A 13,744-nucleotide genomic window follows, 5' to 3' on the forward strand; every position below is an offset into this window, starting at 1 on the left:
GTCCCGCGCCCTTTCGTCTTCCCCTTCCCAGCCCTCAAGCTCGAGGCTGCGGGCATTTAAAAGTTTATGTCACAGATGGTACTCCTGCGAACCACAGAATGCGTGGACTAAGCCGCGCCAGCGTCCTAAGGAAAAGACCACCCCACTGCCAAGGCTTCCGCGCATGCGCCACGAGAACGGTCTCGAGGCCTCTACCAGCTGGTGGCGCCATTTCTCCCCGTCCCTCCTCCTCCCCCCCCCCCCCCATTTTGACGCGGACGGTTAGCTCCCGTGATACCTTTATCCAATTCCATGAGGGCTGAGTTCGCATCCAGTTCCTGTTCGCCATAGCCGGCGTCTGCCAAGAAAGACTTTGTCGAATTCGACGCCATGGCGTTCTAACAGTAACCAGACCAGCCTATTCAGGATTGGAAACTCCACAGCAGCGCAACCATCTCCCTCCAATTTGTTCTCGCGTGTTTTCTTTCCCCCCTACCCCGGCTCTCGGCCAGCTAATACCGCGCATGCGGCCTAGATGCTTCGCCGTTCAGTTTTTCGTCTTCCCCCGGCGCAGGCGCAAGCGGAGCCAATAGCCAATCGCCCTGGGGCTTCCTCGGTGGGGGGAGGGGGGACGGGTGAGAAAGAGGCGGGGATCTCGGGGCAGGCGGGGCTTGCGTCTTAGCGATAGAACAGTGGGAGCCAATCAGATGGCGTTGCGTCAGTTTGGCGCGGAGTTTGTTGGCCGGGCCCGGCGGTGGCGGGAGTTAGCCGGCTTAATTGGTTTGGGGACTGGGGAGAGGGCGCGGGGGCTCAACGGTTTAGACTGCCTGTAGCTCTGTTCTGTTCGCTGCGCGTTTCCCGCCGCCCCAGATGCTGTTCCATTCGCTCCTCCGCCAGCCCCGCTTGGGCGCGGTTGGGCATGGTAAGTAACGGCTCTAACGGTCTTTCGCCGGCTCGGGCTGCCTAGCTCTTTCACCACCCCACCTCCGTTCCCCGGACGCTCTGGATGGTCCCCATCCCCGCCCCCCGGCCTCCGCTCCCTGGGCTTTCGGCGCGGCTAGAGCGCCCCAAGAGACGGGGAGAGCATGTGGTGACCCCTCCCCCCGCGCCCGCCTAAGGAGGATGGGATCCTTAGAGCCCTCCGGGAACTTGAGGAAGTGTGGCAGCTTGGAGTGCGCTTCCAAAATAGGGGCAAATGGCTCTCTGTAGGATGAGGGAAGGAGGCAGGGACTCCAACTCCAAGGCTTTCCTTTGGGGAGGGGGGGAAGGGAGCAGAATGTCTTCGGTGGTCACTTGAGATCTCTTTTAACTCCGAGTCTAATTGGCGACGCGTCTCGAGTATTGGGCGCGCATTTGGGTTGTAAATATTGTAAAGCGTTCATTCTTAAAGCGCTAGACTGATGCTAACCGTTCTTGTTAAGATTATTCCTCCTTTCATGGCCTGGTCTCCTTCCAAGACTCGGTTCAAATCCCACCTGCAGGGGCCTGTCCTAGTGCTCGTCCTCTACAATTACCTCTCATTTACATCGAATATATCTTGTTTGAACAGGTTTGGTTTTTTAATGTTGATAACTCTTTGAGCATGTGAGCACCTTGAGGGTCCCAAATCCCAACTTCTGCAAGAAGCCTTTCTCCATTCTACCTTCACATAGTGCCTTCCCTCCAGGATGAGCTCCAGTGTCTCCCGTTTGCATCTCGTTTGTTGTTTGCTTGTTCCCCAGCAGGCTGGGAGTTCCTGGGGAGCAGAAAGGTATATAGAGCCAGGACTTAGCACGGTGCCTGGCACATAGTAGGAATTTAGTAAATGCCTGTTGACTTGAGGGCATATTCCTAGTTTTTGCCTTTTCTTTGTATTCCCTGGACTGAGCGCTGTGTCTGGTACCAAATAAATGGTTAAAATTGTTGATTGGCTGGTAGTCTCACCAGTTTTCTCTGCAAGCCTGAGCTCCCTTGCCTAGGCCAAATGAAGCCGTAGTCCTTATCTTCCCTGCAAAATTCCTCCCCCCAACTCTCCTCCATTTAAAACCCTGACTCCTAGGCCTAGAAATTAATTCTTTCCTTATCTCTTGCCTGTTAAATAACTCTCTCCCAGTTCCCTCATTTCCTTGTTCCCACCCCTATGATTTATATACATTTTTCTAGAGCACTTTGTGTTCTTTCCTAGATCTTTCCCTTATTTTTATCACATATGTATTATACTTGTATCATACTTGTGTCTATACGTGGTATACCACTTCCCCCATTATTATTACAAACCTCTTGGAGGCTGAGACCCTTGTCTTTTTTTCACCTTTGTATTTCCAGTACAGTGTCTTGCAAGTATAAGGTATCCCAAACGTCTTAGTCCTTAAGAAACTGCACTTTTGGAACATCCTATATTAGGCTCTTAATAAATATTTGTTGAGTTTGAGAGATCTATTTAGAATGAAAACCTCTCTAGTATGCAGATTGACATTGTTTGGGGCAAAAATTCTTACAGGGGAACCAAATATAAATCCTAGAAACAACAAAACAGTTTTTAAAAGCACATTAATCAAGAATATGGGATACTTGCTAATCAAGCAAATGTTAATTTTATGGCACTGAGTACTGCAGGTACCTGTTTTGATGGTACAGGCAACTTGACTGTTATTTGTGTTCCAAAAATTCTTTGTAAATTGTGGTTAGATTTCTAGTCTAATCTTCAAAAACCTGTTTAATCCACAATGAAGATGAAATAGTACCAGATGGTATTATTCTGGCTAGGGAACCTAGTAACCATTATATGACATTATTTCTATGGGAAATGAGAAGGAAAGGATTGTTGTGATAGCATTGGATGGGTGCTTTTCTCCTCTCTTCCACCATAACCGTTGAAATAGAGCAGCTTGGCAAGTGGTAAGAAGGGAATAATTTGCCTTAGATATTTCTTCAAAGAAGGTCTGTCCCTGGCCCAGTATGTATGGATTGACCATTTATGTACAAGGGATTTGTGTGTTGGGGAATTCTGGTTTAAGACATAGGTTATTGGATATTTATTCATCTCCTAAATATTCAGTTATCACTTATAATTCAACGTGTCTAAAATTAAATTCTCACTTTTCCCCCAAAACTAGTGTCCAATCTGGAATTTCCCTTTCCCTTAGTTTCCTCTTTCACTATTCCTAACCTGTTAAAATGTAAACTCTTTGAGGGAAGAGTCTGGCTCTGCTTTTGATTCTGTATCCCCAGGACAGCACAGGGCTTTGTTAAGGGGTCCCCTGAACTTGTCTTTTTGAGTTTGCTATATTTTCCAGGAACACTGGACCCAGAGCATGCAGGAGGCCCTGAATGTGTCAAGGACAAAGCTGCCCCCTCCCCAGCTGACATAATTTGTTGTTTGTACCCCAACTTGGATTCCATGTGTCCCTGGGAGACAAGACAGGCACCAGCCAATCTATGCCAGGCTGGGAAAATGCTGGTGCAGCTGGGGTCCTTTGCAGATAAGCAGGACCCTCCTGTCTTCATAGTTTAGTGCATAAGTTCCCTAAATGGGCAGTGTTGCCCCCTGGGGGATACTGAAAGATGGGGGGGAGTAGTAGCTTCAGGTGCAATTAGGAGACCTTGAATAAAAATAAAGGTTAACCTAACCTAATCCCAGGGGAGGCACAGAGTAATTTTTTTTTTTTTGAAAGGGAGCAGTAGGCCAAATAAGTTTGGGAACCTCTGGTTCAGTGGTTTTCAAGGGAAAAGAATATGGCTTTTGCCATGGCCTTGCTCCTCCCCTTTGAGAGGAGTTTTGTTCTTTTCTCACCTTTACCGTACCTTTCCGCTCCCAAGTCAACCCCTTTAGGTGGAAATATGTTTTCTCCTCCTCCTTTTGTTGTACTGTCATAAATATGGAAACTTCTGTGGCGACTGTGAACTCTTGGGTTCCACATGCATGTTCATTATTCTTGTAAAATAGACCTGTTTTTCATACGAGTCTCGTGACATGATTGCCTGTAGACAGCTTGGGACAAAGTAAGAACTTGATTGTTTTTCATTCATCTAGTCAGGTTTCAAATCCTATTGATTATTCCTTTATGATTTGTCTCACATCTGCTTCTTTCTGTTCAGATTGCCTACTTTATCCCATATCAGAACTTCAGTAGTAATAGTAATCTACCTGGTCTGTTTCTAGTTCATCACTCATCCTTAGCAAATTAATCTCCCTAAAACGCTGCCTTGCTTTTATCATTCTTCTGCCCCCTCTGGTATTCAAAACCCTCTATAACCACTCCCTTACACATACCTATTTAAAATGGTAAAAAAAAAAAAAAATTGCTATCTTTTGTTTTTAGGTCATCTATATTTCCCAATGTATCCTCCTTTCTGGAGAGCTAGACCTTATAACTACTATAAAAGGCAGCAAAATTAGCCAACATGAAAAAAGTCTGACTTTATATGTAGGATTCCACATCAGTACTCCTTTACCCTTGCCAGGAAGGCAGTACTTCTCTAAGGAGAGACGTCCACCAAGAGGACTTATTGGAAAATATATCACCCATAATAAGGCAAGGTGGAGGAGGAGGGGGAGGGATGTGTTTTACATTGATGCAGAAACACCATGGACCCAGAAAAGAGCCAAGTCTTAGGTCGGAAGTGGGGAACCTGTGGCCCTAAATTTAGGTCCTCAAGTGCGGCCCCTTGACTGAAACCAAACTTTTCAGAACAAATAAAAGGATTTGTTCTGTAAAACTTGGACTCAGTCAAAAGGCCACACCAAAGGAAGGTCCTAGAAGGCTACATATGACCTGTAAGGCTGCAGGTTCTTCACCCTGTCTTAGGTCTTGACTTTCTTTTAAAATCAATTCAAGTTTCGTCTCCTGTGTTTCCCTAGTTTCTCCAATGCTCACTCTTCAATGCCTGTAGTACACCTGTACCGTTCATTTGCCATTGAACCTATGCTAAGAAAGGGTATTTATTAAAGCCAAATCTGTCGTAAATATTTCGTCATATCTTTATGTGTAAGTCTAAGACATAACATCATATATCTTGACATCCCTAACCTAATACATAATTTAAAAAAGTTTGTTGAAGATGATGCCCTCAAGGAGTTTAGTTAGGAAATAAGACTAGTGCCTGTGACAATGAGTATAATAACAGTAGTGTAATAAATAACAAAATAGTGTGTTGTTGGTCATTCTCTAAAATAGAAGAGGAATTCATAGAAAAAAGAGAGAAAGGGGATAGAAGCAGTTGGTAAAGATTTACTATGTAGAAGAAACCTCAGAGATTACTTACTGGAACCTAAGGACCAAAGAACTTAAATGACTAGCCTAGGAATATATAAGGAAATAAATAATATAGCCTGGATTTGAACCCAAATCCTGTGTTTTTCTCTTCTATCCTTCCTTGGAGGAGAAAATGGGAGCTGGGATACGTAAAGGATTGGTAGCTTTCTATCGTAGATGAAAGACAAAGGGGAAGGATGTTCCAGGCTAGAGAATAGCATAAAAAGGCATGGAAATGATAACAGAATTATTGTGGTTGGATGTGTTTTTGTTTTTCTGTAAGGTGCAAGTTGTATACAGTTGCCTATCTTTGTGAGAAAGCCTGATGTAAGAAAACTGCTTTTAAGGGAAAAAAAATTTGTGATTATTTCACCAAAAAACAAATTTTGCTGCAGAGGTCACTTAATAGTCAAAGAATCATAGAGTATGAATTGATTTATTATCTAGTCCAATCCATATTTGAAAAAGAATTTGCTTTGCAGCATTCAACAAATAGTTATCTGGTCTTTGCTGGAAGACCTTAAGTTAGGATTTATCTATTCTTTCCTGTATTAGCTCCCTCCACTTTTGGATAAATCTCGTTATACGGTAAATTTTTCCTTACAACAAACCTTAAATTTGCTTCTTTACAGCCTTCCCCCATTCCTCCTAAACCCTGAACTTCTCTGAGGTCAAGAAAAAAAGTCTAATTGTACTTTTCAAATACTCAAAGACAACTATCATGTTCTTCTTCTGTAGTCTTGTCTTGCCTAGGCTAGATATCTCCGGTTCCTTCAGGCCTTTTGCCATCCTGTTTACGCTCTTCTGGATAAACTTTAGCTAATGACCTTTTGGAAACACCATGCTCAAAATTTCACTGTACTCCAGATGTGGTATGAGCAGATAACAGGGGGCAGGCATTCATAAGTATTTTGAGTTAATGTGATACTTGACACTTGAATTATATATTTTCTAAATCCAGTTTTAAAATGTGTATGTGTGAGAGAGATTTTTTTTTTTTAATTAGAAAAGGCAACCCCACTCTCCCTGTCATCCCTCACGGTCACAAAGTAGGTGTCATCCTCATGATCTCTCACTGCCCAGATACAATCTGTTGCCAAGGCCTGTTGATTTCAATTTTGCAACGACCCTGGAATATACCCCCGTCTCTCCTCTGACACTGCCACCATCCTGGTACAGGCCCTTATCACCTCATGCTTAGACTTTGGCAACAGCAACTGATCCTGTGTGCCTCAAGTCTCCCCCCACTCCAATACATCCTCCATTCAGCCACCAAAGTGATTTCCTAAAGCACAAGTCTTACCATGTCACCCCCATCTACCCTTCCCCCCACCTCAATAAACTCTTCTAGTGGTTCCTTATTGCCTTCAAGATCAAATATAAAATCTTCAGATAGGAGTGCAGAGAGGGTTTAGAGGGAATGATAGTGAGTTTGGTTTTGGATATGTTGATTTTAAGTCTACTGAACATGCCATTTGAGATGTCAACAAAGCAGTTGGAGATGGGAAATTGGCAGTCAGCAGAGAGGTTAGGACAAGACTTGAGATTTTGAGAATCATCAGCTCTATTGTTGTCCAGTCATATCTGACTCTTCCTGACCCCATGGACCCCACACACTCTTCTGTCCTCCACTCTCTCCCGAAGTCTATCCAAACTCTTGTTCGTTGCTTCCATGACACTGTTCATCTCATCCTCTACTTGCTTCTTGCCTTCAGTCTTTCCCAGAGGCAGTCTTGTCTAATGAGTCCTGTCTTCTCATCATGTGGCTAAAGTATTTCAACTTCCCCTTTAGTATTTGTCTTTACAATGAACAGTCAAAGGTAATTTCTTTAAGTATTGATTTTTGGATCTGCTTGCTGTCCGGGTCATCTCCAACATCACAGTTCTAAAACATTGATTCTGTGGTGCTCAGCTTTCCTTTGCAGTGCAGCTCTCAACTATACATTGCTACTGTAAAAACCAAAGCCTTGACTATGTAGACTTTTGTCGGCAAAGTGATGCTTCTGCTTGTTAGTGTGCTGTCCAGATTTGCCGTAGCTTTCCTTCCAAAGAAGAAGCTCTTTTAATTACATAGCTGCAGTTGCTGTCTGCAGTGATCTTTGAGCCCAAGAATATAAAATCTAACATCATCAGCATAGAGATAGTAATTAAATCCATGGGAGCTGATGGGATCAGCAAGTGAAATAGTATAGAGGGAAAAGAGAAGGGCCCAGGAGAGAAACCTGTTGGATATCTACAGTTAGAGGGCATGACCTCAGTGAGGATCTAGCAAAGGAAACTAGAGTATCCAGGAGAGGTTCATCAACAGTGTCAAAGCCTGAAGAGGTCAAGAAGAATGAGGATTGAGAAAGGACCATTAGATTTGGCAACAGAGAGACCATTAGCAACTTTGGAGAGAGTCACCTTAAGTGGAATGGTAAGGTCAGAAGCCAGATCACAAGGGCATGAGAAGAGAGAAAGTGGAGGCATCTATTGTAAAAGGCCTTTTCAAGTTTAGTCATAAAGGGTGAGATATCTAGGAAGATAATGGGAATGGAAAGATCAAGTGAAGAATGGGGGGACATAGGCATGTTTATAGGCAGTAAGGAAGGAACCAATAGTTAAGGAAAGATTGAAGATATGTGTTAGAGTGGGGATCACAGAGGGAGCCATCTGTCAGGAGGAGATGGGATAGAAAGGAGTTAACCTTGGTAAGAAATTTCTTCTTGTAAGACAGAAAGTAGGGATAATGGCAGAAAGCATATGGGTGATATAAGATGAAGAATAGTGACTCATTGCAAATGGCTTTTTTGTGAAGCATATACAGTATAAATGTTTATGAAAAGTATGAGCTCACGAAAGTGAACTTTTGTGTGAAATGTGTAAGGATATGTACCTCTTCGTTTATAAAAAGTGCTAGCTCATGTGAATGGCCTTTTGTATGAAGGGTATAAAAAGTGGTGAAGTATGATGTGTCTGAAGTTGATAGGCAATGTAGTACAGTGGAGTAAGTACTAAATCTGGATTCAGGCACACTGGCTCGAAAATATCAGCTTTGCCTCTTTAGGACCTTGGGCAAGTCACAGCCTCTTTGAGCATAACTATGTTTCTTCATCTTTAAAATGAGGAAGTTGTATTAAATTTACTTTTTTTATTTTAGGGTGGTCTTCACAGTATCCTCTCCAGTCACTCCTAGCTGGTTACCAGTGCAGTTATAATGATGATCACATTTCTTATGGAGAGATGGGAGTTCCAGTTCCTCCTTTTGGGTGTACCTTTTCTACTGGTAAGGCTTTTGCCACCTTAAAAGAGATAAAATCCGTTAGGCCTGAGTAGAAATTTATCTGTCTCATTCTTGTCCTATAATAAGAAGTCCTTTGTTTAAGAAATAAAACTTATATAGGGGATAGAGGTAAATAACAAATATATTCTCTAAAGTAGTTAGCTATATGTCAGCTCTTTCCTCAGACCTGGCACAGAAAAGAGTGGCACTTTTCTACTTTTTTTTTTTAAACAAGGACTTTAATCCAAAAAGTAAAGTTAAAAACTGCCAATTTCCCAAAACCCTCAATTTCTGTTGGGATATGGTAAGGCTAAGGGCCCTTGGCTTGGTCTGCCCATACCTTACGTTGCAAGCTATAGCACGCTGAGAAAGATGAAGAGGTGCTGTGTTAATAGTACCATGAGCGTTCTGTTCAGTTTTGGAATGAGTTCTAGGAATATTTTCTTTCCTTTTAATAATAATCCTTTTATTTCTAATGTTCTTTATTGAGAAGCAGTATGGTAGAGTGGATAGAAAGCTGGCCTTGGAGTCCGAAGGACGCAGGTCAGTTCTTGTCTTTGTATGAATATGGGCAAGCACCTGTCAGTGTTCTAGGCAACCCTATGGGCCAGTTGCCATGCATGAAGGGATTCTCCACACTGTTAAAATCACAGGTATAGGCCCAAAAAATCTTTATCAGTGTGTCATTTGTCAGGGAGGTGATGGAGTTAGCCAGTGGGTTATTTTTTGGTTTGTTTTATTTTTTTACTGTTATGCATTTTTTAGTGAATCCACCTGTTCTTAGTCAGTCCCATATATTTATTTCCCTAAATCATTTTAGGAATAGACAAGTGGTGTTTATGCATAAGGAAAAACAACTAGAGTTAGCTCACAGAGAATAATTTAGGACTTATAGAAGGAAGACCTGGAACTACAACTCAGTCCTCCGATGAGTTTGAGTCACTAGTAGTCAGATTACAACTTTTTCTAAGTAGCACCCTTGATTATTGACATCAATCTGAATTAATTTAGCCTTTTTTTTAAGAGTAAGCTGTGAATTGTATAAACTAGTGTAATCATCTGGCCCTGTCTGAGAGCACTATAAAATTAGGTTAAAAAATTGATTTTATAATCTTAAGGTTGGAAGGGGTTATAGTGTTATTTATAAATTGCCATGGGTAAGTATGAGTTCAGGCTTTATTAGGAATTTGAGTAAACACAAGGAGACCTTGTGGAAATCTTAAGGAAACTTTGTCTTCAACTTAATCCCTACCTTAACTCCTGACATTTGACTTGTATCATCTTTTTCAGTCTCAAGTAGATTCCCTCCGTAGTTTTTAATTCCTCCTGATGGAATTGTTTTATTTTAACATCTTCAAGCTATACTTTTGGTGGTAGTGTTCATATTGGTCTTGACCTTTTTCTTCTTTAGCTCCCAACTTGGAGCACATCCTTGCAGTAGCCAATGAAGAAGGTTTTGTGAGACTATATAACACAGAATCTCGCACTTGCAGAAGGAAGTTCTTCCAAGGTAAGTCTTCTTAAATCCATAGACTTAAACACATTGGGGAAAACATTAATTTACAACTTCAAAAATTTGTGGTCCTATGTACTGAGCACTATGGGGATTACAAAGCACATGAGGACATGGGTGCCTGTCCTCAAGGAGCTCACAATCTAGTTGGGAGGGGGTTGTGTGGAGGAATAAGACAAGCACAGAAATAGCTACATTACAAAGTAGAATATAATAAATGCCATAGGTGGTAAGAAAAAATATTATGGGAGTTTAGAGGAGGAACAGGAAAGACTTATGAAAGATGGGACATTTGAACTGTATTCAAAAGATGGGTTAAATTTCAGTGGGAGGAGATTATTGGGGGCTAGGACACTGCAGGGAGAAGAAATGACAGGAATAAAAGTCCAGAGAAAGGAAAGTATGGAAAAATGTCCCCAATAATGAAGGAGTGGGAATAGGGTAGTTTTAATAGCTACCTGCTGCTTTCATATTAAAGGTTTTTTAAGCAGATCAAATCTTTTGCTTTAGGAAAACTAATTTGTCGATGGTGTGTAGGATGAATTCAAGAGTGAAGTGACCAGAATTAGGGAGATCAGTTAAAAGACTATTTTAATAGTTCAGATTAGATAGTGACAGCATAAGCTAATATGATGACTGTGAGAATTGGGTAGAAGAAATGGATTTGAGAGATTTTGAAGGGGAACTTGATAAGATTTGACAGTTGCCAGACTGTATTTGAATGCTATAGAAGTAGTGGAGATATTGGGCCAGAAACAAGAAATTCAAGTTTTAATGTCAAATTTGCAGCAAAATATAATTTCTACTTTAGTATGTAAAAATTTCTAACTTTATTATCATTTGTATTCTAACTACTCAGAAAATGGACCTATTTGGTATTTATTTGTTCATTCACCATTTATAGGGATTAATAGTGGTTGTTGCTCTGACTGCTGATCATACACTGCTTTTATAATTTGTTTATTCTCAAAAAGAATGGATGCGTTTGTTTGTAAGACAAGGGCCAGAGTCAAGGTAGTGGTGACAGTGAGAGCAAGACAAGAAACTGCTGTAGAAGTGGTGATGAAACAGTGACAGACAGATCACATTATATCCTCAACTTGTTTCTAGAGCTTCCAGAATAGTTAGATTACTATTAGTGTGGTTCCCAAAGACACCGTTCTAGTTAGTTCTTACCTCTCTTTTCTTTGTGTAGAGTGGATGGCCCATTGGAATGCTATCTTTGACCTGGCCTGGGTCCCTGGAGAGCACAGACTTGTAAGTGACTTTCTTGTTGGTACTAAATAAACACTGGTAGGCTGCTTACTAAACTATGGTCCATTATTTCTGGAAGGTCACAGCATCAGGAGATCAGACAGCCAAGATCTGGGATGTGAAAGCTGGCGAGCTCATTGGAGTTTGCAAAGGTCATCAATGTAGCCTCAAGTCAGTTTCCTTCTCTAAGTTTGAGAAAGGTGAGTGTTTGCACCCATTCCTTCCATTGTACCATGATGAACAGTTTGATTTGGAGTCAAGGTATCTTGCCCCTGCTACTTAGGATTTGCGTTGCTGTAAGCAAGTCCCTTAGCTTCTGGGCCTCAGTTGTTTGAACATCAGATATGGACAATTCTTGCTTTATGTAAACTCTTGTTTTGCAAATTCAATAGGGGGAAAGGTCAGGCTGAATGGGGTGCAGAGCTTTGGACAGAGGAGGGGAAGGCCTGTGGTAAGTGAGAACTGGCCTTACTTAAATGCAGAGGATCTGTGTTCAATCTCACTCTTCTTTTTAGTCAGCCCTATATCTTAGGAGTTGAAATAGTCCTCTGGACTTACAATGCCATTGGGGTTGAGGTCCCCACCTTTCCCCACTAAAAAAAAGTGCTGGGGATCAATAGAGCATTAACTCTTTAACCCAGACCACGAATCTACATATATAGGGAAAAACCAGGCCTGTATTTTGTTCCTCTACTTGATTTTCCTTAGTTCCCATTATTACTTTGACGAGTAATGAGCTAACTCTAGTGTTGCTATCTCAAACTCCAGCCCCTGCTAGCTTGGCCCTGCAATTTACCATTCTATCATTGCTGTCTTGGTCTCTCTCTGAACAGCTGAGTCTATTCTCTAGGTTTAGTCCCTTTCACTGTCTTTCTGTCCACATCTTTCTGCTCTTCTAAAAAGCCAAGTCCAAGGTTATAGCCCCTCATCAATCAATCAGTCTCCCTTATTGTGGTAGTAAAAGGGTGGGGAGGTAGTGCAGGCACCATGTGCTAGGCCTGGTCATATCTTGTCAATGAGGTAGTCTTGTTCAGGTAGTTTGGGGATGTAAAGAGAGCATCTTCTCCTGGGTACACTTGCTACACATAATGAGCAATTTTGAAAGTTTCATTTCTTTGGAAATGGCAATTACCTTTAGGTACAAATGAACACATAACTGAGCAACCGTACTAGATTGTTCATAGAAAAGTCACTTCATATTTGTTTGCCTGCTACTGGTATTAACAGTGATAGTCCATCAAGGGACCAAATACAGTTTTGATTTTCCCACAGCTTTTCAGAAGCATAGCTATTTTATAAATTATAGGCACACTTATAGGAGAGTTGATTCTGAGTTCTCTGTAAAAAGAAATTTGATTTAAAAAAAAAAACAACCCGAAATTTGATTCTTAAAGCCCCTAAGAAGACTTAACAAAAGAAGAAAAGCACGCCTAAAGCCTTGTTTCCTTTAAGGTATTCTGTTGATGATTTTTGTCTGTGGGTTGGAAAGAACTACTGGTTCAATGCTTTTAGGCAACAGCTTACATCTTAGGATTATTCATTCTCTTGCACTTTTTGAGTACCAGTCTTAAGCAGGCTTAGAGTCAGAGAACTGGATTTGAATCTGAGCTCTGCCATGGAACTGTGGGCAGAGCATTTAACAATCTCTTTTGGCCTCTGTTGAATACAAGAGTTGAACTAAACAACTGGTGATTTCCCTTCCAAAGGAGATTCTGTGATGAAGTGATCTCTTAGATCCCTTCCAATTATAAATTCTGTGATTTACTTGGATAATAAAGATGCCATGTATATATGTATGTATACGTGCATACACATACAAGTCAGTTGCTCAACAAGCATTTATTAAGGAAAGAAGAAGATAGGAGTTATTAAATGTCTGCTAAGTACTAGGCACTATGCTGGTCATTGGGAATTCATATGGAAGACTATAATAGCCTCAGACCTCATGGGGGCTTGCGCACGCGTGCGCATGCGTGTGTGTGTGTCTCTGTGTGTCTGTGTCATTTCTTAAACAGTGACTCCATTTTTTTGCAGCTGTCTTCTGTACTGGTGGAAGAGATGGCAACATTATGGTCTGGGATACTAGGTGCAATAAGAAAGGTAGCAGTTCTGTTTTAACTTTGTCAAATATGGGAACTCTTTCTTTCATCTTATTACGGTATCTGGAATGAAATGTAGAATGATCTTTTCTAATAACCACTAGGGGGAATGTGTGTTCACACAACTATTACAAGGTCTCTAATAATCATTAGCAGCATTACCTGCTGAGATTTTTAGATCTCCTTCAGAACTAAGTTTTAAGGGTCTACAGGTTCAAAATGTTGCATACATTATCAGATAAAGTCATTGTCAATTTTTCTTAATTGCTTTTCTTTGTTACAAAGAAAGGCTTGTTGGGTAAGAGGTATATCCAGAAATGACAGATGTGAAAACAATCACTATCATTAGAACACATTATTTTTAAAAAACAAATTAATTTGCAAACTGTAGCAAAGGATGGAA

At 41.3% G+C, this 13,744-nt stretch overlaps 2 protein-coding genes across 2 annotated transcripts in view; one reads left to right on the forward strand and one right to left on the reverse strand.

Moving 5' to 3' along the window:
* INTS7 (integrator complex subunit 7) overlaps positions 1 to 544 on the reverse strand; it is a 75,302-nt gene extending 74,758 nt beyond the window's left edge. The window contains exon 1 of the mRNA XM_036756685.1: positions 278 to 544. Within this exon, the coding sequence (XP_036612580.1) occupies positions 278 to 371 (94 nt within the window). The 5' untranslated portion in view covers positions 372 to 544. The remainder of the gene's footprint in view (positions 1 to 277) is intronic.
* A 251-nt stretch (positions 545 to 795) lies between these two features.
* Positions 796 to 13,744, forward strand: part of DTL (denticleless E3 ubiquitin protein ligase homolog) — a 39,559-nt gene continuing 26,610 nt past the window's right edge. Inside the window, exons 1-6 of the mRNA XM_036757080.1 lie at positions 796 to 901; positions 8,353 to 8,478; positions 9,887 to 9,985; positions 11,184 to 11,245; positions 11,322 to 11,442; positions 13,277 to 13,342. Coding sequence (XP_036612975.1) covers positions 850 to 901; positions 8,353 to 8,478; positions 9,887 to 9,985; positions 11,184 to 11,245; positions 11,322 to 11,442; positions 13,277 to 13,342 — 526 coding nt within the window. The 5' untranslated portion in view covers positions 796 to 849. The remainder of the gene's footprint in view (positions 902 to 8,352; positions 8,479 to 9,886; positions 9,986 to 11,183; positions 11,246 to 11,321; positions 11,443 to 13,276; positions 13,343 to 13,744) is intronic.

This window comes from Trichosurus vulpecula, chromosome 4, assembly GCF_011100635.1.
Source record: "Trichosurus vulpecula isolate mTriVul1 chromosome 4, mTriVul1.pri, whole genome shotgun sequence".
In the NCBI taxonomy this organism is placed as follows: Eukaryota; Metazoa; Chordata; class Mammalia; order Diprotodontia; family Phalangeridae; genus Trichosurus; species Trichosurus vulpecula.